The 25,442-nt window shown below is 39.3% G+C and overlaps 1 protein-coding gene across 1 annotated transcript in view; it reads right to left on the reverse strand.

The window, feature by feature from the left end:
- CPAP (centrosome assembly and centriole elongation protein) overlaps positions 1-25,442 on the reverse strand; it is a 76,773-nt gene that overhangs the window by 42,161 nt on the left and 9,170 nt on the right. The window contains exons 6-12 of the mRNA XM_053920688.2: positions 23,221-23,355; positions 18,934-19,421; positions 17,991-18,114; positions 15,091-15,393; positions 4,518-4,629; positions 3,328-3,430; positions 1,602-3,222 (exon numbers count right to left, since the gene is read on the reverse strand). Coding sequence (XP_053776663.1) covers positions 1,602-3,222; positions 3,328-3,430; positions 4,518-4,629; positions 15,091-15,393; positions 17,991-18,114; positions 18,934-19,359 — 2,689 coding nt within the window. The 5' untranslated portion in view covers positions 19,360-19,421; positions 23,221-23,355. The remainder of the gene's footprint in view (positions 1-1,601; positions 3,223-3,327; positions 3,431-4,517; positions 4,630-15,090; positions 15,394-17,990; positions 18,115-18,933; positions 19,422-23,220; positions 23,356-25,442) is intronic.

A 25,442-nucleotide genomic window follows, 5' to 3' on the forward strand; every position in this document is an offset into this window, starting at 1 on the left:
GAACGTTTCTAATAACTAAATTTTAGAATAATTTTATTGTCCTATCTTTCCAGATGAAACCAGTCTAAATTTAAGAATCAAATTATTCTACCTCAAAAGAGTTTCAATCTGACAATTAATTAACATTATATGTAAAAAGAAATAATTCAAATAAAATTATTAAAGGCCAGGATATAAAAATAGCTTAAGAACATGAATAAGTTAAGTCACAAGATATCTAAAGCACCAAAAAGCAAAGTTTACCCCTTGCTAATCGAAGAAATACAAATTAAGACTTTTTTCAATATTAAACTGCTATTTAAGAGAGTAAAATATCTAATGCTCCTGTCTTTTAACTACCCTTTGGAAACTAAACCTGATTTATATCACAAGACTAATGTGCACATATTTACCCTTTGACCCTACTTCTAAAAATCTAGTTAAAGAACAAACTTGTAAAATCTTACAGTTTTGGACAAAAATATGCATTGCAGTGGTATTTATATTATTTTAAAAAATCTGCTGAACATTAAGAAAATTACTGGATAAAATTACTCTACATTCATATAATGTCATGCAACCATTTTTAAAGTACACAGTGTTTAATGATATGGCCAACACATCTTATATACCAGTTAAAAAGGATGAGGCAAGTTATAACATATGTTGCTATGATATTTAAGATACATAGGAAAAATGACTGAAAGAAAATACCCCAAAACAATAGCATAGTTACCTCTGGGTAGTTTGGTTATAAACATTCTCGCTTCTATGCTTTTTAAACTTCCAAACTTTCTGCAAAAGTACTACTTTTAAATTCAGAGTACTTTTTAAATAGCTTGCTATAATTTATATTTTAAAGCTTTGCAAGGCATTCAGAGTTTATAATATAACATGATATAATAGAAGAGTTTTTCAATATAGGTTTAAAAAGCCCATCACATCATCTGAATACTATTATATGGAACAAGGCAGATGTCTGTGTTAAAGCAATCTTTAAAATACATAAGCAAGATGTAGAATGTTATATAAAAGGCATGTTTTCTTTTGTATAGAAAGGAAATTACACTCAGACATATGCTATCATGTGCATGGAATGTATTTATTAGCATATACAAATGAAATGGGAATGCTGGTGCCTCTTGGAAAGGGGACCAGGAGCCCAGGTCTGAGGAAAGAAAGAAACTTGGATTACACTGTACTTCTTCTTGGTCAAATTTAACAAGTTAATTCATGAGGTAGTGTAAAAAAAAAAAAGTAAAAATACAGTCCTCATAAAGAAAGTGTGCACACACAAAGTTTACTCCACAGTAACGCAAACCATAAACTGGGTACTCCCTCCCTGGTTGTAAAAGAAATGTAAATGTTATCTCATTTAATAATAAAGCAATTACTTTTACAGCCTTAATAAGAAGACAGGCTTAAATTTGAAAAATCTGAAATCACAATTCATCCAAACCTCTTATACAAATCACTATTACATTATTTAGACCCACAAAACAAATCAAATTTTAACATAGCAACCAGAAAACTTAGGATTTTAAGCATTCTGACAATACACTGATAAAATAAATGTTAAATTTATAACAATCTATTACACATTTTATAATGCTCTGACTTACCAGCGGGTTGGTCTTGAACGTTTAACTTGGGTTCATTTCCCAAGTGTGAATCTGATTTTGATTTTGGTTTTGGTTTCAAAGAAGGGAAGAATTTCATCATCAGATCCGATGTAGGAGGAGGACTTGTGACTCTGCTAGATTGGCTCAAGTCTTCCTTCTTCACTGGTGCAACCTTCCTTTTTATTGTTTTGTCCAGTATAGATAAGTCAGTCATATTAGGGTAGGTCTGGGTAGTTCCATAAATGGCTTCATTCCCATGAGTAACATCACATTTAAATGAATTCTCTTCAAGATCGGTCCAAGTTCTTTCATCATCAAAATCAATTTTACTCATACTTAGAGATAGGGGCCTTCTCGAGGACTCAGAACCTTTATTTTTCAAGCTTTCTGTTATGATAGACTCATCACTACTACAATCTTTATCGGACAAATCTAAATCCACATCTCTCCTTTTATTCTCTTCTTGAGTCCCAGTATTCCTTAAAGGTCCCTTACCATCACAAACTTGTGGACTATCTTCTCTGCTGCTCAAACCCCTTTTGTTATCCTCAGTTGATGACTTTATGATAATGCCCATTTGCTCCTCAGAGTCAGTACTACTGTCACTGTTCATTACATTATCACTTGCTTTCAACCTCATTTGATTTTCAGAATTGTTCACTTGGAACACATTTTCACTGACTTTACCAGACGGTCCCCGCAATCCATCAGGTGAGGACAGTGAATTAAGTTGTTTGGGTGCAACCTCACACTCACCCTCATTTTCATGTTGGTTATGGTCTGGATGCTCATTTTGGTTACACTGACTAATGGGACCCAGTGTCATCATCTTTTGCTGCTGCACAGCTTTGACAGGGGTAGAAGACAGCCGGTGACCTTTACAAATCTGTTGGTCCCTCTCTAAGATCTTTAATACAAATGAGGAATTGCTGGAAAAGGATATTTCATCAGCAGCTTGTTCTAAAAACAAAAATTCATCTAATTCCAAATTTTCCTTTTCCTTTTCTTGTTCCCAATTCTCTAACTTTTTCTGAACAGAAATGTCAAGAGAAGATCCTGACTCTCTCAAGGTCTCAGTTATTGGGCTTTTGGAAGACATACGGCCTTCCAGCCCTGTACAGAGGGGAAGTATGTCTTTACCTTGCGTGTTATTCCAGACTTTGCAACCAATATCATAAGGTTTTGTACACTCGTGTACATTTTCTTTATTATTAGATTCTACCTTTTTTTCCAATTTGAACTGCTCTCTAAATTTCCCACATTTCTTCCCTGCCAGTATTTTCAATCTTGATGGAAAGAAACCTTTCACATTATTACTCTTAAGCACTTCTGGCTTCTCACTGAGTGTGACATAACCACTCTTGGTTCTAGCTTTGTTCTGTTTAGGAGGAGGGTTCTCTGTACATAGTTCTTTATTAATAAGAGCAGTTTTCCGCTGGAATTGTTGTCTGTCTATTTTAAACGCAGGCTGGTCCTCTGAAATGCTCTGATTAGTCATTAGTTTACTGCCCCTTCCGTTCTTAAACTTAGATTTAGCGTTAGTGAATCTAGCTAAACCTTCTCCTCGTTTTAAGAACGGTTGCTTTGGTTTTGCTTTGATTAGCAATGATTCTTCTGCTTCCTATAATAAAGTACAATATTTGAATTAATGTGGGTATATTTAAAGCAAATTACAAACAAATCTCTACCATCTTAGATAATTTAATCCAATGGTGGTAATGCTAACCCTTAGCTGTTTCTGTTTCAATTCTTGTTCTTCCAACCGAATTTGTTCTTCCAAGTAGTCTTCAAATGTCTGTTTTCTTTCTCTAATAGCAGCTTTAATAGGCCTAATAATAAAAATAGTTATTTAACATGCAAATCATGATGTGGCGAATATTTTACACTTAGTCTGCCTGATATACACTCCTGATTATACTGAAAACTAACCTTTTCCAAAGTTATAGACCACCCCTTTAAAAATTTAATGAAGGCTATAATCTTACTCCATCTCCCAATACAGAAATATACAGTACTCTACATGATCTGAAAAAAAAAAAAAACCTCTTCTGAAGTCCATCTGTCAACCTTAGGTTAATTTTTAAAGTAACATGTTCATTATGTAAATTTAAAACATATTTCAAAAATAGTTCATTATATACATTCCTTAATTTTAAAAGACTGTTAATAATGTAAATAGAGCAACAATCAAAAAAGTCATTTGCCCATTAATAACATATATTAAAGTATTTCAAATATTTAAGAAAATAATACACAACTTCAATATTGGTATATTATATTTGTCACAAAATTCCATTTATTATTATTATTTTTTTAATCCTCACTCAAGGGCAAGCTTATTGATTTTAGAGGGGAAGGGAGAGAGGGAGAGAGGAAGAGAAACATCAATAGGCTACCTTCGACATGCACCCCAATCAGGAATCAAAACCGCACATGCCCTCACCGGGGATCGACCCCTAACCTTTCAGGGTATGGAACAATGCTCCAACTAACTGAGCCACCTAGCTAGGGCTTTGTCATAACATTTTAAAATTCTACAATCAGATTTACAAAATTTGAATTTATAAGTGACACCAAATGTGAGACTCTAATATCTAATTTATTTTTCTCTTCTCCAAAATAATATTTACCTAATTATTTGAGAGAAAATTAATTTTACCCATCTATTACTATTAGGTGAAAAAACTTTGCTCACTTTTTCCAATACAGTGTCAAAGCCACTTAAACTGATATATCTCCCCAAATTCCTTATATTGCTGATACTGTGTGCTAAGTTGTATCTTCAACCTTATACATACAAGCATCTTCAAGCAAAAATAAAAAGAGTATGGATCTTTCAAAGAAAGTACTCAATAATAATGGCTGGCTACTATATTAAGTTATCACAATTCTTATTCTTTGTAACATGGATGGTACCTTTCCTCAACATTAACCACTTCTGAGGCATCACCAAGTTTGTTTAGGTTCACATCATTCTCTTCCTGAATCTGGTCTCTCATTTTCTCCCAACAGGGTAAAATACCTTCACCTAGAACAAAAATTAAGAACAATTTAGTTCAAAAAAAAAAAAATTAAAGTCTTAAAACTTGAGAATTTTACAAATTAGTAAGCTAAAAAAAAATACTAGTTAAAAGGCAAGCCAAAGATTTCACAACTCTCAAGGATTTCCTTACTATGACAAAGAAAAACTACAAAATAGGGTTAATTAGGATTAAAACACAACATTCTTCAGAACTTCCAGCCAAGATGGAGGCATAGGTAGACTGGCTTCGCCTCCTCATACAACCATAAGGATAACAACCAATCTAAAAACAAAAAACAACCAAAATTGCCAGAAAATTGAACTGTATGGAAGTCTGACAACCAAGGATTTCAAGAAACATTCATCCGGACAGGTGGGAGGGGCAGAGAGGACATGGTGTGGAGTGGCAAGGCAGCAGCAGCAGTGGCTGTGGCCAGCAGATAGGGCAGTCCCACATTCATGTGCAGCAGCTAAAAACGAGGAGGGACAACTGGGGAGCCAGTGATCCGAGCCCCAGGCCACACTATGCCGCCCAGGGTTCCAGCAAGGGGGAAAATAAAGCCTCATAACCTCTGGCTGTAAAAATCAGTGGAGCTTGGGGTTGTAGAAGAAACTTCCAGTCTCTCAGGAGAGTCATTTTAAAGCGTCCACAGGATCCTACAACATACACAAACTCACCCAACTGGGAATCAGCACCAGGGCAGCACTAGAAGAGTGCCTGTCACTTACAGGAAGGGGAGAAGTGACTGAAAACGGGGTGTGGGATGAGCAAGCAGCAGGGTTTTCTCTCGGACCTCTCCCCCACATACAGTGCCACACACTAGTGAAGCTGGTTGCACCGTCCTGGCAAATACCTAAGGCTCAGCCCCTTAGAACATTACAGGTGAGCCCACATGCAGAGTCAAAGCAGCTCTACCTAATACACAGAAACACAGGGAGGCTGCCAAATTAAAGAGATAAAGACATATGGTCCAAATAAAAGAACAGACCAAAACTCCAGAAAAAGAACTAAGTGATGAGGACGTATCAGATGCAGAGTTCAAAGAATTGGTAATAAGGATGCTCAGAGAAACAACTGGGTACAGCTACAAAATAAAGGAAGAAGTGAAGACTATACAAAAAGAAATAAAGAAAAATATACAGGGAACCAACAGTGAACGGAAGGAAACCAGGACTCAAATAAACAATTTGAAACAAAAAGAAGAAATAAACATTCAACTGGAACAGAATAAGGAAATAAGAATTCAAAAAATGAGGAGAGGCTTACGAACCTCTGGAACAACTTTCAATGTTCCAACATCCAAATCATAGGGGTGCCAGAAGAAGAAGAGGAAGAGCAAGAAATTGAAAACTTGTTTGAAAAAATAATGAAACTTCCCCAATTTGGTAAAGGAACTAGACATATGAGTCCAGGAAGCACAGAGTGTCCCAAAGAAGTTGGACACAAGGAGAAAAACACCAAGACACATGATAATTAAAATGATAAAGGTTAGAGATAAAGAGAGGATCTTAAAAGCCTTAAAAGAAGAACATTATCTACAAAGGAGTTCCCATAAGACTATCAGCTCAAAATAAACCTTGCAGGCAAGGGACTGGCAAGAAGTATGCAAAGAGATGAAAAGCAAGGACCTATAACCTAGTTCACTCTATCCAGCAAAGCTATCATTTAGAATGGAAGGGCAGATAAAGTGTTTCCCAGATAAGGTTAAGTTAAAGGGATTCATCATCAAGCCCTTATTGTATGAAATGTTAAAAGGACTTATCTAAGAAAAAGAAGATAAAAAATATGAACAGTAAAATGACAACAAACCCACAACTATCAACAACAGAATCTTTAAAAAAATAAATAAATAAACTAACAAATCTAACTTAAAAACAAACTAAGCAAACGAGAACAGGAACAGAATCATAGAAATGGAGATCACATGGAGGGTTAGAAGCAAGAAGGAAGAAGGGGGAGAATGGAGGGGAAAGTACAGGGAATAAGAAGCATAATTGGTAGGTACAAAACAGACAGGAGAGCCCTGGCTGGTGTAGCTCAGTGGATTGAGTGCAGGCCTATGAACCAAATGGTCACAGCTTCGATTCCCAGATAGGGCACATGCCTGGGTTGCAGGCCAGGTCCCCAGTAGGGGGGAGCATGAGAGGCAACCACATGTTGATGTTTCTCCCTCTCTTTCTCCTTCCCTTCCCCTCTCTCTAAAAAGAAATTTTTAAAAAACAAGCCTGGTAATGGCTCAGTGGATTGAGCATGTGGGTCACTGGTTTAATTCCCAGTCAGGGCACATGCTGGGCCCACAATCCCCACTGGGGGGCGCGTGAGAGGTAACCACACACTGATGTTTCTCTCCTTTCTCCCTCCCCCTCTAACAATAAATAAATAAAATCTTTTAAAAATTTTAAAAATAAAAATAAAAAATAAAAAAGCAACATCCTTCAAAACATTAACATTATGAAAAATGTGAGCTTCCCTAAATTAAAAAGGCTAAAGAGTTAAAACTGAATGTAATACATGACTGGATTCTGGTTTTTAAAAAAAATCTTTAAAAAAAAAAACCTTCTAAAAGGTATTTTGGGATAATAGGGGAATTCAAAGATGAATCTGAATGTTAAAGAATTACTGTGAATGTCCCTAGGTATAATAGTAATATTCTGGTTATACAAAGAATGTCCTAATTTTTAGGACAATAAAATGCTGAAATATATGAAATGATATAATATTTGCATATTACTTGCAATGAAATGACTCAGCACTCCATATATATGTCTATGTATGTATATATGTGTGTATATATGTGAATACACACACACACATACATACATATATAATACACACACACATAAATACAAAGTAAATATGGCAAAATATTAACTGTTAAATCTAGGTGGTGGTATGCTGGTAATTACTGCAGTGGTCTTTCAAATTTTACGGATGCTTGAAGTTTTCCAAAATAAAAGATTAGGTAGCGTGAAGATGGTGGCGAGAGGTGGGAGTAGAGTTGACTTCCCCACAGCACCAGTGAAACACCTAGCTGATCTGAGGAACAGAGGTAACAGCCAACAGTATTCCGCATATATGAAGATCAGAGACCAAAGATAGAGGACATTGAAAGATCCGACGGTAAGAAGTGTGCTTAAGGACAGTAAGGTCCCTAGGACCGGTGCAGGGACCAGGGCGACTGAAGCCCCCCCGGTCCGGGCACAGGGTCTGCTGCAGGATTCTTGGGAGAGAGCCAGGCTGGGCTGTGTGAGAGGCCAGGTGCTTGTTTGGACCAGGGGGGCTTGAATAGGAAGAATTTCTCGAAAAGAAAAAGAGAAAATAGAGGCACTCAGAGGCTAGCTAGAGAACTCTCCGCAGCAGCCCCGGACTCTGGTGCCCCTCCCCTCTCAGCCCCTGGACTGTGAATGTAGGATAAGCAGCCCCAGCACACCTGAAGCCCGGCTGGCGTGAGCCCACCCTGATAAGCAGCCCGGCTGCCTGGGCACACAGACACAAAGCGCCTGGGTGGGCGCACACCTCGATCAGTGGCCTGGGCGCCCACACCTGAAACCTTGGCCTCGCTGCCTGAGGGCGACCACACCTAAAAGCACCAGTTCTGAACAACTCCCATCTAGCCCCTGCGCACAGAGCCCTGCAGGGCCTATTCGCTCTCTAGGAGGAAGGCAGAACGCCCAGCAGAGGGGAGCTGCAGGGCTAGGGGAGACTGCATTCCCCAGAAAGACTTGACCCAGTAGGGGACTGAACTACCCTGAAGGAGCATCGAGGGCCCCTAGCATCTAAGACAGCAAAGAGCAAGAAGGTGGAGTGTGAGTTGTACCTAATTGGTGCAACCCAAGGAGAGCACAACTGGTGAACTAAAGGCCTAGGCGGGAGCAGAAAGACCCTGAGGAACTGGACTGGAGGCTGAACAACAGCAAAGAGTGTGGCTCAGGAAGGGAGAAAAGTGAAACCAATCCCTCCAACCACCCCCTTCCATTTCACAGAGAGTAAGACCAGCAGAACTAACCTGACAGGTTTAAAGCCAGCAGAAGACTTTTTTTTTTCTTATTTTCTCCCTAAATTCCATCTTCCTTTCTTCCTTCTTTCTTTTTTTATTCCTTCTTTCTTCCACCCTTTACCTTTTTTATTCCTTCTTCCTGACTTCTTTTATTTATGTTTTGAATTTTTGTTAAAATTCCTTCTTATCTTTCCTCCGATCTTTTTTTATTCCTTCTTCCTTCCTTTCTTCCATTCCTTTTCTATTACCTTTTTCCCTCCTTCCCTTCTACTTTTTTTTTCCTTCTTTCTCCTTTTCCCACAGATGAGACAATAAAACGCGTAGAGCTGAAAAGACCAGAGTTAGACCGTGTTAGACCAATAAATGTCAGCTCAAGACCAGTGAGCACAGGAGATTAAGGAGATGGCACCACTGAATCCCACTGACATTCTACTATAGAAGTTCATACCATAAACCCAGGGAGTCAGAACAGATCAATTTAGGAAGCAGAGGCTAACAGGAAGACTCTCACAATGGGAGGACAAAAAAACAATCCCCAAATGAAAAGAAAGGAGGAACCTCAGAGAGAATGCTAACTGAAATAGAGGCCAAGTCAACTATCAGACACAGTTCAAAGCAATGGTTATCAGGAAGCTCACTGAGCTCACAGAGAACTACCACAAACTACAGGGAAACTACAATGAACTCAATGCAAACTATATTAACATGAAAAGGAAATAGAAACTACCAACAAGGGCCAAGAGGAAATGAAGAATACAATTTCTGAACTGAAGAACACAGTAGAAGGAATCAAAAGCAGGCTCGATGAAGCAGAGGGTTGGATCAGCGAGCTGGAAGACAAAGTAGAAAAAAACACCCAGAAAGAGCAAGAAAAGGAAAAGAGGCTCAGAAAGAATGAAGAGGGATTAAGGAAAATGCAGGACAACATGAAACGTAATAATATCCGTATAATACGAATACAAGAAGGAGAAGAAGAGCAAGGGATAGAAAACCTATTTGAAAAAGTAATGATGGAAAATTTCCCGAATCGGATAAGAGAAAAAGTCACCCAAATCCAGGAAACACAGAGAATCCCAAGCAAGAGGAACCCAAAGAGGCCCACTGCAAGACACATCATAATTAAAATGGCAAAATTCCAAGATAAAGAGAGGATCTTAAAGGCAGCAAGGGAGAAACAGGAAGTAACATACAAGGGAGCCCCAATAAGGTTAGCAGCTGACTTCTCAATGGAAACACTACAAGCCAGAAGAGAATGGCAAAAAATATTCCAAGTAATGAGAACCAGAGGCCTGCAACAAAGGCTACTTCACCCAGCAAGGCTCTCAATCAAGAAAGAAGGCTAAATAAAGAGATTCCCACACAAAAGAAGTCTAAAAGAATACACCTCCACCAAACCAGCTCAGCAAGACATGCTAAAGGGAGTACTTTAAGGAAAGGAAGGAAAAGAGAAAGAGAGAGGAACACAGGTATGAAAAAATGGCAATGAATAGCTACCTATCGATTATAACCTTAAACATAAATGGATTAAATGCTCCAATCAAAAGACATAGAAATAGATAAATGGATAAGAAAACATGACCCACACATATGCTGCCTACAAGAGACACATCTCAGGACAAAAGACTTACACAGACTTAAAGTGAAGGGCTGGAAACAAATTTTCCAAGCAAACGGACAGGGAAAAAAGCAGAGGTAGCAATACTCATATCAGACAAAATAGACTTCCAAAGAAGGGCCATAAAGAGAGACCGAGAAGGTCACTTCATAATACTCACAGGAAGAATCCACCAAGAAGACATAAACATTGTAAATATATGTGTACCCAACTTAGGAGCACCCAAATACATAAAGAAAATCTTGGAGGACTTCAAGAAAAATGTTGACAGCAACACAATTAGAATAGGGGACGTTAACACCCTACTGTCAAAAATGGACAGATCCTCCAAACAAAATATCAAGAAGGATATTGTGTCACTTAACAATACCCTAGATGAAATGAACTTAACTGATATATATAGAGCTTTTCATCCCAAAGAAGCAAAATACACATTCTTTTCAAGTGTACATGGAACATTTTCAAAGATAGACCACATGATAGGACACAAAGCAAGCCTCAACAAATTCAAGAAAATTGAAATCATATCAAGCATTTTCTCCGACTACAAGGGACTGAAACTATAAACCAACCTCAAGGAAAAAACTCAAAAAAACTCAAATTCATGGAGGTTGAAGAGCATGCTGTTAAACAATGAATGGGTCAAGAACGAGATTAGGGAAGAAATCAAAAACTTCCTGGAAACAAATGAAAACGAACTCACAACAACCCAAAACCTATGGGACACAGCAAAGGCAGTCCTGAGAGGGAAGTTCATAGCAATACAGGCCTACCTTAAAAAGATAGAAACATTTCAAACAAATAACCTAACCCTACGCCTACAAGAACTGGAGGAACAAGAAGAAAGACAGCCCAGAGCAAGTAGAAGGAAGGAAATAACCAAGATCAGAGCACAGTTAAATGACATATAGACTAAAAGCACAATTCTGAGAATCAATGAATCCAGGAGCTGGTTCTTTGAGAAGATAAACAAAATTGACAAGCCTTTAAGTAGGCTCATCAAGAAAAAAATACAGAGGACCCAAATAAACACAATTAGAAATGAAGGAGGAGACATTACAACTGATACCACAGAAATACAAAGGATTGTAAGAAATTACTATGAAGAACTCTATGCCAAGAAATTTGACAACCTAGGTGAAATGGACACATTTCTAGAAAAATATAATCTTCCAAAACTGAATGAAGAAGCAGAAAACGTGAACAGACCAATAACAGCAGACGAAATTAAAGCAGTCATCAAAAAACTCCCAACACACAACAGCCTTGGACCAGATGGTTTCACAGGAGAATTCTACAAAGCATTTAAGGAAGAGCTAACCCCTATCCTTCAAAGACTATTCGAAAAAATCCAAACTGATGGAAGACTCCCAAACTCTTTTTATGAAGCCAGCATCATCCTAATCCCAAAACCAGATAACGACACAACGAAGAAAGAAAACTTCAGGCCAATATCTCTGATGAACATTGACACTGAAATCCTCTACAAAATATTGGCAAACCACATCCAGCATTACATTAAAAAGATCATACGCCACGATCAAGTGCGATTCATCCCAGGGATGCAAGGATGATACAATATTCACAAATCAATAAATGTAATACAGCACATAAACAAAAGGCAAGACAAAAATCACATGCTCATATCAATAGATGTGGAAAAAGCATTTGATAAAGTACAGCACCCATTTCTGATAAAAACACTCAGGAAAGTGAGAATAGAGGGAGCATTCCTCAACATAATAAAGGCCATAGATGAGAGACCTACAGGCAACATCATACTCAATGGACAAAAACTTAGAGCTTTCCCACTAAGATCAGGAACAAGAGAAGGATGCCCTCTCTCACCACTCCTATTCAACATAGTATTGGAAGTCCTAGCCACAGCAATCAGACAAGAAAAAGAAATAAAAGGCATCCAAATTGGAAAGGAGGAAATGAAACTGTCACTGTTTGCAGATGACATGATACTGTACATGGAAAATCCTATAGACTCCACCAAAAAACTATGAGACCTAATAAATGAATTTGGCAAAACAGCTGGATACAAAGTCAATACTCACAAATCAAAGGCATTCCTCTATACCAACAACGAAGCTGCAGAAACAGAAATCAGGAACAAAATCCCATTTGATATAGCAACAAGAAAAATAAAGTCCCTAGGAATAAACCTAACCAAGGAGGTAAAAGACCCGTACTCAGAAAACTACACAACACTGAAGAAAGAAAGGAAGGAAGACACAAACAAATGGAAGCATGTACCATGCTCATGGATTGGAAGAATTAATATCATCAAAATGGCCATACTACCCCAAGCAATTTATAGATTCAGTGCAATCCCTATTAGAGTACCCACAACATATTTCACAGATATAGAACAAACATTTCAGAAATTCATATGGAACCACAAATGACCCCAAATAGCTGCAGCAATTTCAAGAAACAAGAACAAAGTAGGAGGGATCACAATACCTGATATCAAACTGTATTACAAGGCCACTGTAATCAAAACAGCCTGGTAGTGGCATAAAAACAGGCACATAGACCAATGGAACAGAACAGAGAGCCCAGAAATAAATTCAAGTCTTTATGGTCAATTAATATTTGACAAAGGAGGCAGGAGCATAAAATGGAGCAAAAATAGCCTCTTCAACAAATTGTGTTGGGAGATCTGGACAGCTACATTCAAAACAATGAAACTCGATCACCAACTTACGCCATACACAAAAATAAATTGAAGATGGATAAAAGACCTAAATATAAGTCGTAACACCATAAAAGTCCTTGAGGAAAACATTGGCAGGAAAATCTCAGACATTCCACACAGCAACATCCTCACAGACACATCCCCTAAAGCAAGGGACATAAGGGAAAAATAAACAAATGGAACCTCATCAAAATAAAAAGCTTCTGCATGGCTAAAGAAAACAACATTAAAATACAAAGAGAACCAACAGTATGGGAAAAATTATTTGCCAATGATACCTCAGACAAGGGCCTGATCTCCAAAATATATAAAGAAGTCACACAACTGCACTCCAGGAAGACAAACAGCCCAATTAAAAAATGGGCAAAGGACTTGAACAGACACTTCTCCAAGGAAGACATACAGAGGGCCCAGAGACATATGAAAAGATGCTCAGCATCACTAGCCATCAGAGAGATGCAAATTAAAACCACAATGAGGTATCATCTCACACCAGTCAGAATGGCCAACATAAACAAATCCACAAACAAATGTTGGAGAGGATGTGGAGAAAAGGGAACCCTCGTGCACTGTTGGTGGGAATGCAGACTGGTGAGGCCACTGTGGAAAACAGTATGGAATTTCCTCAGAAAACTAAAAATGGTATGGAATGCCGTTTGACCCAGCAATTCCGCTGCTAGGATTATACCCTAAGAACCCTGAAACACCAATCCAGAAGAACCTATGCACCCCAATGTTCACAGCAGCACAATTTACAATAGCCAAGTACTGGAAGCAACCTGGGTGCCCATCAGCAAATGAGTGGATCAAAAAACTATGGTACATTTACACAAGGGAATGCTACGCAGCAGAGAGAAAGAAGGAGCTTATACCCTTTGCAACAGCATGGATGGTACTGGAAAGCATTATGCTAAGTGAAATAAGCCACATGGTGAGGGACAAATACCATATGATGTCACCTTTAACTGGAACCTAATCAACAGAAGAAAAAAGCAAACAAAATATAACCAGAGACACTGAAGTTAAGAACAATCTAACAATAGCCAGGGTGGAGTAGGGAGGAGACAGTGAGGAGAGGAGATTACAGGAACTACTATAAAGGACACATGGACAAAATGAAGGGGGAGGGTGGGGGAGAGAGATGGGTTCAGCTGTGGTGGGGTGGAGGGATGGGGAGAAAATGCAGACAACTGTACTGAATAACAATAAAAATTCTTTTAAAAAAGATTAGGGAGTGTATTATTTTAAAAAATAAGAAAAAGGTATTTGACCATTCCATACCAGGAATTACTCTAAGTTAGGAATAGGTATTATGCATAAGCATAAGTAGTAAGCATAAACATCTCTCATCATATTATTTGCATTTTTATATAACTCGAAAGTGTATGTTCTTGAGAATTAGAAATTAACATTTAAAGTACTAGAAACAACTTAGTACTTTACAAAGAACATTAAATACTGACATATTACTAAAGTAGCATAATGATGAAATTATTAAAATTATCATTATAAAGACTATAGAATATACCATAAGCATTTTCCATGTTGAGTGAGAAGGAACAGAACTGACTGTACAATTTTCTGTAATTATGAAATGTAAAGTAGGGAGCAGAAAAACATCACACAAGAGCTCTATGAGTTTAGACCATCAGACACTAAGTGCCATTTCTGTAGCAGGAATGTGCTGGATGCTAGTAATACAGAGGTATGGTGAAGACAGATTATCTATGTTAGGGGAGATTTTTTTATGGGTAATTAATCCCATCACCAACTTTCTCACATTTCACATTTTCTATCAAGTGCCTTACCACCACACACATTTTAAATCAACCTCACACTGTTTCTAAGCTCTCCAAGAAAAATACTTACAAGAGAACTTTTTGCCCTCCTTTTCTAAGTCCCCATGCTACCATGCAAGGTATGAAGTCAACATGACTTGAGACTATTCTTGAAAGTCACAAATTCTGTGCCCGACTCGTCATCCAATTCAGGTTCAGTGGCTGTGCAGCATGTAGGACCTCATAATTAAAGCCAAGGGGACAGGAGAAAAATGCCTGAAGGATTCTTCTTGTCTTAGGACAACTTGGTAACACACTTAGTAACTGCACTAGGTCCAAGTGCAGAAGAAAGAAATGTAAGTAACTCACCTTTAGAATGGTTACAGTTTTCCTCCTTCAAATCATTTTTTTTCAGAAGTGCTTCTTCTTCATACTGTGCTGCATAAAACAAATTGGGAGAAGCACCACTTTTTGAAGTTAAGACAAAATCTTGATGAGTCGTTCTACAGAAGTTGTTTTGTTCATTGGACGAAACGTTGGAAGTGTACGTTTTTTCTTGAGTTTGATTCTGGTAGACAGATGATGGTAAGAGGAGCCTGGGCTTCTCTTCGGTGGCTGAACCTCCTGGAGATCTGTACTTCTGGCTCTGATCATCAGGCAGCAGAGTTAAACCTCATAATTAAGAAAATCAACAAACTGATGTCTTTGTATAATATTTTGGCTTCTGCCCATTATTAACACCAACAAAAAGTTCTCTCCAAAGTGATAGAAGTATTTTTTTCCTCTTTATTAGGAAATTGTGTTTAACAAAATCTTAAAAGTTGTAAAAGTCCAAAGTGACCCTGGAGTAATTTCGATTGAAAACATGTTTGCACTGTGATTCATGAGCAGACTGTATGTGTAAGGCAGGGCAGCAGCACAGCCCAGCTCTGTAAGTAAGGCTCCACTCAGGCGCCAACTGTGACAAGCACTCCTGGTGTCCTCAGCTCACAGCCCCATGACAGCTCACAGTTAGACAGCTTCAATGCAGAGAGTTACAAACGATCTGTGCTGTTCCCTAACAGTCATGCTCTCCATGTCACAGCATAGAAAAGTATCTTCCTTTCAGATGACAAGTTGCCATTTTCGTATCCTCAGGTAATGGAATTATGGGTGCTTTTTCTGTTTTATACTTTTTCTGTAGTTTCTAAATTTCCTGTACTACTCTTCTCCTGTTTTGTTCCTTAAGTCTCAGCTTTTGAAATAACCCAATAAACAAGAGAGATTCCCCTTGTACATATGTCTTGGAGGCTAGATAACAATACTAGCCATCCTGCCTGCTATACCAGCCTCATGAAATCCTGCCACCACCCTTCTGTTCTCCCTGATTGTCTCACTAAATTTAGAAGTGAAGGCACGATGGAAAGCGTTTTACAGAAGAGCTGTGCCACCTATCTACCTCACCCCTAGCCCACAAATAAAACTAGACATCAGGTAGATCCTCACTGAATATCATGTTTGACTGCCCTTCCTTTATAACAGTACTCACTCCACTTAAATTTTTTTGACTAATAGTCATCCCACTTCAACCTGAACATGTTACTGCAAAAAAAGGAATATCCTAAAGCAGAAGCTCTCAAAGTGTTTTAACCCTGGAGGTCTCTAAGACTCTTTCGGGCACCACCAGGTCAAAGCTATTTTCACAAAATATTAAGACAGCGCTGCCCATTTCACTGCGCTGACACAGGCACTGATGGTACAAAAACAAAACAGAAACTCCTGGTGCCTTTAACTCAAAAGCAGGACTGTAGGACATAACTGTGCCAGCACTCACTGTATTCATCATCACATGCACTCACAGTTTTGTTTTTATTTTTATTTTTTAGTTTTACTTAAGAATTGACACAGGCTGAGCCTGTTAAATGACTGTGAATGCTCTCAAATTTTTTTGAGCCTCTCCTAAATAAGTTCAAAGTGTCCCCCCAAAGACCTCCACTCTGCACGTGCACTAGTGGACATCTACCTGCCAAAGCAGAGTTCCTGGAAAGCGAATCTACACTGCACCTGCATGAATAACCAAACCGTATATCAGCCAGACCCCAGCAGCAGTTCAAGGAGCTGTACTCTTTCTTTATTAGTATGTGTCCCCCTGTTGCATCCAACTGTCCCCCTTTCTCCTTTCCCTGTAACTTGTTTTCAGCATAACTCTTTTGCATGTTTCATCTCTTCTCTTGCTTTCTATCTTGATGGGGCCAGGGTGGAGGGGGCAGGAGCAAGAACTCCACCCATCACCTGTGACATCCAACCTCCTTAAACCACTCTTCATTTGCTACACTTCTCATCCCCACCACTCCCACCAGACCCCGAATCCCACACAGCTATACTCTGCACACTCATTTGCCAAAGTCTTATCTTCTTTGTATTCTCAATTACCATACAACTTTCTCAACACAACAGGCACTGTCCTAAATCAGTGAAGTGTGTCTTTTCAAAGGTAGCACCAAGCAGACCTTGCTCCAGACCACTGGTTTTCAAACTGTGGGACACAATCCATTAGTCATTTTATCATCAGATGCAACAAGACACGACTGGCATTTTTTTTTGACATAGAATAAACAAAATAGTAACTATCCTTGCTGTATATCAGACACAGCAATAAAGGCTGATTTATGAAATTTCTTTGAAATTATGAGTCATGATTTAAACGCTTTGGTTACTACAGAGATCAACAAACTTTCAAAGCCACTGCTCCAGACACATTTCAACAGGTTTTTCCCCTGATAAAAACATCATGCTATTAACTAATCGAGCGTACAACAAAAGAATTGCCATCATAATCAATAAACATATTTAAAAAAAAAAAAGAATTGCCATCAACTAAACAAAATATCTCTGCAACAGTTCTTCAGCTGAGTAGAGTGGCTTCTACACATATTTATGATCCAGGGCAGTTTTTCATTCATCAGGCAGGGATTGTATACCAGGAGCCCTAAGCCAAATTTGGCTCTAGATCTTTTATTCTGCCAGGACTTTTTTCAATGTTATTTTACAAATAAATGTGAACATCCAGAAGGACACGAATGCTCCAGAATAGTACAGCTTTCAGTTGTCCCAATTATATTACACCACCACCCCTGCAGTTATCTGCCTAGCTCCTAAAGAAACTGGAGTCTGCAACATATGATAGAGAAATGGTAGAAATAACCTGTCAAACAATTCAAGGCAAGAAATGTGTGTAACCATCTATCATCATTGTACCAACTGAAGGCCCCATGTAAGCAAAAAAATACCTGGGAGTACATGCTGCCCAGACACCATAGTGAGCAGCTTCTCTTGTTCGTCCATGAGTCTTTGCAGTTGTTCCAACTGCTGCCTCTTCAGTTGTTCCTGCTTCTTCTGTTGCACCTCTTTCAGCTTTTTAAACATAAAATTAACTTTATTAAACTAACTTTATATTTATTTTTTGTTAATCCCCAGCTGAGGATGTTTATTGATTTTAGAGAGAGAGGGAGGGAGGGGGGAGTGGGAGAGGAAGAAGACAACGGGGAGGGGGGGAGAGAGAGAAACATTGATGTTTACATTGATCGGTTGCCTCCTGTATGCCCTCTAACTGAGGATCAAACCTGTAACCTAGTAATGCGCCCTGACCAGAAATCGAAATCTAAACCGAAACCTTTTGGTTTAAGGGACGCTGTTCCAACCTACTGACCCAACTAGCCAGGGCTCAACTTTACATTCCTTTAGGCACCTTTGCTCCTTACACTAATCTTAATCCCTCCCAGCTCCCTTCTTATATCTTCTCTAATATCTTCCCTAATAAAGAGTTTCGAATAAGGCTCTCTAAGTAGCTAAATCTGCCACCAAAACTCTAAAATTCAATTTTTTATGATGGAAACCATACTCTCTGAACTAAGAAACAGAAAAATCCTTTGATTCTTAAAAAATAGGTAACCAGTACATTATGATCAGCTTTCCCCCCAATAGTTGATCAACAATTTCTACTTTAGCTTTTACCAAATGAGGTAGAAAGTTGAAGTATTATCTTAAGTGTGACATTTATGTCTTACATATTAAACATGCTTTAATGTTTCACATTAAACAAAAAGCAAAATTTAGTATTCTGAGGATTTCACAGTAAAGGGGAAGAAACAAGAGGACCTGAAACTGGTTACTTTCATCATAAACAAAAACCTGCAATAGCACAAATACGTATTAGGCCAAGTCCTGTTGTACCTGTTCAAGCTTCTTAAAAAGTGGGTCTTTACAAGCCACTTCTTTGAATTCACTCACAAGATCTGAGATAAAGTCACTTTTGTTATCTTCCCAGGATCCAGGAGCATCCTGACATGCCACTGGCTGTGGTCCCTCTTTAGGCAGAGGAAAGACTGCGTCTGTTTCGGATTTCTCTGACTGTAGTCGGTAAGGGCTGTTAGACTCCAAATTCTGTTCTTCACTTATGAAAGTGAAACTATTTGAAAAGTGTGTAGCTTCAACAGCAAAGCTGGTGGAAATGTTCACATTTGCTTGCTTCTCTTCATCTGCTTCCAAAATGGGAAATCCATGATTTAATATAACTCCAGCCCGAGAAGAATTGGTCATCCACTGGGTTAGGAAGTCCTTCCCACTGTTTAACTCTGAAGAGGTTGGCATCAAGAACATTTCAGTCCAATTTTCTACTATATGTAAATAATGTAAAAGCTAGAAGAGCTAACTTCCAACACCTGTAGAAGATAAGAAATATTAAAGATAGTCTACCCAAACCTTGACCCAGCACAAAAATCTACTAAATATTTCACATGCAAAAGGCTTTAACTAGCGAAGCAATTGGGCATTAAGCTACATGGTTTTTTTTTTAGTCCGAATCCAGTGGATCAACAAGCTAAGGTCCTTTCTGATCTAATCATTCTGATGATTTTAAACAAGCGCTAGATCATTTGATCTAAAATTATGGGCGCTAAACCGTCTTCTAAGTTATTTGATTACCAAAGGAAAACCAATCCACTCTCAATTTGAAACACTCACATCAAGCACTTTCATGCTTCTGGTCCTGGTATAAGATTGCTTCTTTGCCCACCTGAGGAACCGTGCTCTCCCAAATCTAGGACAGAAGTCATCCCCATCCCCATGGCTTTACCTGGCACTGTTTCCCACTGTCCCTTACTCCTTCAACTCTCTAAGCCCTCGCTCACCAGGTAGTCCCTCATCTGTAGATGTCTCCACCATCACTATTTCGCATTCATCCCACTATTAGTGGTATTTTGCTTTTGTGTCTATAATCAACCCAGCTGTGAGTTCCTAGAAGATATCTGTATATTCAGTACAGCCTAGCATCATCCATTAAATGTTTGCTAAAATTAAGTTAAAATTAAATCACAATTAAGGTTATATTGTTGAAAATAAATTCAGTACTATAAAGTGTTATTTGCATTCATTCAATGTTCAACAAAAATTACATTGGTTCATACCAAGCAACAGCTACTCTGTGTGAATCATAGTCTAAAACAGCAGTGTGAAACCCAAGGCCCACGGGCTGCATGAGGCCCAGGGTGACTATGAATGCAGCCCAACACAAATTCATAAATTTACTTAAAACATTGAGATTTAAGGTTTTTTGTGATTACGTGTACCAATGTCAGGTAAAATAAATGTACGTATGTTCTTTCTATTTGTACACATGTGTGGCTTCAGTTTTATGACAGTGTGAAGCTTTCAGTGTGTTATCTTCCAAGCACAGACAGTAGAATTGATACCATCAGATGTTACATGTGCTCGTGATGACTTAGCAAGGCAGCAATTTCAATAATATTTCAACCTACCATTGCAACATTAGGTGTTTAATGTTATTTAGAAGTCAGGTAAGCATTCTTATTTGATTATTAAAGGCGCTTCCACACCTTGGCCGCACCTCATGTTACCTGGAGGGCTTTACAATCAGCCCTCTGCCTCGCCCTGCATCAGCAGCTGAGAGGGCTATGGAAGGGCCCAAACCTTGCTTTCTATTTTCCTGTCAATTAATTTTCATAATAAAAGTAAATAAAGTCCCTTACCTATTATTATTGTTTTAATCCTAGCATGGCTTCTACAACATCTCCAAAGAAAAAGAACTCCCAAAAAGAAAAATTACAGATGAAGGAAAATTGTTCAATGAAAACTAGACAGATGACTCCTTTTTTTTGAGGCAAATAGTAAGGCACTCTGCTTAATTTGTAGGAAATTTGTGCACATTTTCAAAGACTACAATTTGAAAAGGCATTATATGTAAAAACACGCTGCCAAATTCAATGCATATGAAGGACTGGGCCGTTAAGGACAAAGTAGCGCAACTGAAAAAAAGTCTGTCTACTCAATAAAAATTTTTTCAAAAAGTTACAACTTAGGCAGATTCCACTGTAAAAGCTAGTTATGTGGCAGCATATTTAATAGCAGAAAAATTCAAAACCATTTACTGATGGTGAGTTTATTAAGCAATGTATAGAAAGTGTGGCAGATATGATTTGCCCTGAAAAAAGGGGGATATTTCTAAAATCCGTTTGTCTCACCACACTATAGCCAAGTGAATTGAAGAAGTTGGAAAATCCATCAAAAGAAGTTTAAATTTTGTGTTTTGGCAATGGATGATAGCACTGATGATACAGATACAGCTCAAGTTGCCATTTTCATTAGAGGTACAGATGATGAATATAATGTCACTGAAGAAATGGCCTCTTTACTGCCATTAAAAGTCACAACTAAATCAACAGATTTATATGAAGCAATAAAAGATATGTTAAAGCAATTTTCTTTGTCCATTGTCAACATAACTGAGGGTGCCCTGGCAATGGTGGGTAAAAGAGAGGGACTTGTAAAATTGATAGACAATAATGCAATTACCACCCAAAACTCACGTTTGATGAAGTATCATTGTACAGTACATCAAGAAAATTTATGCACAAAAGCTTTAAAAATGGGTAACGTCATGCAAATCATCATCAAGACTGTGAATTTCATAAGAGCCAAGGGATTGAATCATTGCCGATTCCAGGAATTCCTTAGAAGTACTGATGTTGACTATGGCGACATAATTTACTTTTCAGAAGTAAGATGGCCAAGTTGAGGCCAAATGTTGAAAAGATTTTATGATTTGAGACATGTTATCAAGTTTATGGTATCAAAAAACAAATTTGTGTTCTGGCTGGTGTGGCTCAGTGGATTGAGTGCCGGCCTATGAACCAAAGGGTCACTGGTTTGATTCCCAGTCAGGGCACATGCCTGGGTCGTGGGCCAGGTCCCCAGTTGGGGGCATGTGAGAAGCAACCACACATTGGTGTTTCTCTCCCTCTCTAAAAACAAATAAATAAAATCTTTAAAAGAAAGAAAAAAAAATGTGTACCATAACTGGACAATGAAAACTGGCTTACAGATTTAGCATTTTTACTGGATTTAACTGCTCATTTAAATGAGTTAAACATGCATCTTCAAGGTGAAAACTGACTTATCAATACCATGTTTCAAACCATAACAGCATTCCAAATGAAACTGAAACTATGGCAAGCTCAAATTAAGGCAAACAATGTTATGCATTTCGACACATTGGCTAAACACAGTCCTGTGAACAGTGAAAAATATGCAGCCTTGCTTTTCAAATTGATAAAAGAATTTGAGGAATTCAGGGAAGATGGCAGCAACATAGGTGGGAGCGGAATCCACTTCCCCTCAGCGCCAGGGAAATACCTAGCTGATCTGAGGAGCAGAGCGAACAGCCAACAGTACTCCAGCATATACGAAGATTAGAGACCAAAGATAGAGGACATTGAAAGATCTGACGGTAAGAAGAGTGCTCAAGGACAATAAGGTCCCCGGGTCCCGGGAACGCGCGGTACAAGGGCGGCAGAAGCGCCAGCCCTGGCACAGGGGCGGCTGCAGGAGTCTTGGGAGAGGGCCAGGCTGCACTGTGAGCAGCCAGGTGCTTGATTGGACCAGGGGAGCTTGAAAAGGAGGAATTTCTCAAAAAGAAAAAGAAAATAGAGACACTCAGGGGCTAGTTAGAGAACTCTCGGTAGTAACCGAGGCCACTGGCGCTCCTCCCCACTCCGCCCCTGGACTGCGAGCGGGAGGGATAAACAGCACAAAAAGTGAGGGCGCTCTGCCGAGGTCCGGTCGCGCGCGCGCGCGCGCAGATTAGCGAACGGGGCCCATACATGAAACCCCGGAGGGGCGCCCACACCTGAAACCTCCGAGATCATTTGCAGCTGAGGCTAGCTGCTCCACCCACGGGCCCAGGACCTTGGAGCCGAGTGCCGTGTGGTTCAGTCCCGGGGCGGCCCCGCCCGCTGGAGAGACTCAAGCCCAGGGCGGCTGGATAGGCCCCCAAGCATAGAACCTCAGGCGCAGCGGATTCGCGCTCGCCGAGCGCAGGGCCAGCTGGGTGCGCGTTTTCCAGGCACAAAGTTGCTGGCGAGCGTACTAACTCCAGAGTCCCAAGCCCGGGCGGCTCGATTGGTCGGCCGGCAGCGCGCTCAGGGCACAAAATCCGTCACAAACCTAAAGCGGCTGGATTCCCCTGCTGCGCGCGCACGCCTACGAAGCCAAAGCGGCAGGAGCCGCTGCTTGCGTGTCCCAAGAACAAAGCTGCTGGAGTGGCTGATCAACGGCCTGATTGACTGCCAGGGACCACACCTACAAAACAGGGAAGAGTGTGACCCAGGAAGGGAGAAAAGTGAAACCAGTCCTTCCAACCACCCCCTCCAGTTGCACAGACAGGACACCAGCAGATATAACCTGACCGGTTCAAAGCCAACAGAAGATTTCTTTTCTTTTATTTTTTCTTATTTTTTTTTCTTTTCTTTCCTTTCCCCCTGAATTCCTTCTTCCTCTCTCCTTTTTTTCTTTTTTTTCATTCCTTCTTCCTCCCATCCTTTACCATTTTTATGTCTTCTTCCTGCCTTCTTTTATCTATTTCTATGTTTTAATTTTTGTTAAAATTCCTTCTTATCTTGCCTACGATCTTTCTTTATTCCTTCTTCCCGCCTTCCTTCCTTTCCTCCTTTCCTAGTTCCTTTTTCCCTCCTTCCCATCTTTGTTTTGGTTTTTTGGGGGTGTGTTTTTTTTTTTTTGTGGTTTCTTTTGTGTGTGTGTGTGTGTGTGTGTGTGTTTTCCTTTCTCCCCCCCTTTCTCTTTTTCCCACAGATGAGACAACAAAACCTGGAGGGCTGAAAAGACTAGAGTTAGACCGTGTTAAACACATAAACGTCACCTCAAGACCAGTGAGCACAGGAGAGTAAGGAGACAGCACCACCGAATCCCATTGGCATTCTACCATAGAAGTTCATATCATAAATCCAGGGAGTCAGAACAAAGCAATTTAAGAAGCAGAGGCCAACAAGAAGAGCCTCACAAACAATGGGAAGACAAAGAAACAATTCCCAAATGAAAGGAAAGGAGGAAGTCTCAGAAAGAATACTAACCGAAAAAGAGGCAACTCAACTATCAGATACTGAGTTCAAAGCAATGGTCATCAGGAAGCTCACTGAGCTCTCTGAGCTCAAAGAGAACTACCAGAAACTACAAGGAAACTACAATGAACTCACTGCAAACTATATCAACATGAAAAAGGAAATAGAAAATATCAACAAGAGCCAAGAGGAAATGAAGAATACAATTTCTGAATTGAAGAACACAGTAGAAGGAATTAAAAGCAGACTTGATGAAGCAGAGGATCGGATCAGCGAGCTGGAGGATAAAGTAGAAAAAAACACCCAGAAGGAGCAAGAAAAGGAAAAGAGGCTCAGAAAGAATGAAGAGGCAATAAGGGAAATGCAGGACAACATGAAACGTAACAATATCCATATAATAGGAATACCAGAAGGAGAAGAAGAAGAGCAGGGGATAGAAAACCTGTTTGAAAAAGTAATGATGGAAAATTTCCCTAATGTGAGGAGAGAAAAAATCACCCAAATCCAGGAATCACAGAGAGTCCCAAGCAAAAGGAACCCAAAGAGACACACTGCAAGACACATCATAATTAAAATGGCAAATTTCCAAGACAAAGAGAGGATCTTAAAGGCAGCAAGGGAGAAAAAGGAAGTAACATACAAGGGAGCCCCGATAAGGTTAGCAACTGACTTCTCAATGGAAACGCTCCAAGCCAGAAGAGAATGGCAAAAAATATTCCAAGTAATGAGAACCAGAGGCCTGCAACCAAGACTACTTTACCCAGCAAGGCTCTCAATTAAGATAGAAGACCAAATAAAGAGTTTCCCAGACAAAAGAAGTCTAAAAGAATACAGTTCCACCAAACCAGTTCTGCAAGAGATGCTAAAGGGACTGCTTTAAGGAAAGGAAGGAAAAGAGAAAGACAGAGGAACACAGGTAGGAAATAATGGCAATGAATAACTACCTATCGATAATAACCTTAAACGTAAATGGATTAAATGCTCCATTCAAAAGACATAGAACAGCTGAATGGATAAGAAAACATGACCCACACATATGCTGCCTACAAGAAACCCATCTCAGGACAAAAGACTTACACAGACTGAAAGTGAAGGGCTGGAAACAAATTTTCCAAGCAAACGGACAGGAAAAAAAAGCAGGGGTAGCAATACTCATATCAGACAAAATAGACTTCCAAAGAAGGGCCATAAAGAGAGATCCAGAAGGTCACTTCATAATACTCAAAGGAAGAATCCACCAAGAAGACATAAACATTATAAATATATATGCACCCAACATAGGAGCACCCAAATACATAAAGAAAATCTTGG

The sequence above is a fragment of the Desmodus rotundus genome, chromosome 3 (assembly GCF_022682495.2).
Source record: "Desmodus rotundus isolate HL8 chromosome 3, HLdesRot8A.1, whole genome shotgun sequence".
Taxonomy (NCBI): domain Eukaryota; kingdom Metazoa; phylum Chordata; class Mammalia; order Chiroptera; family Phyllostomidae; genus Desmodus; species Desmodus rotundus.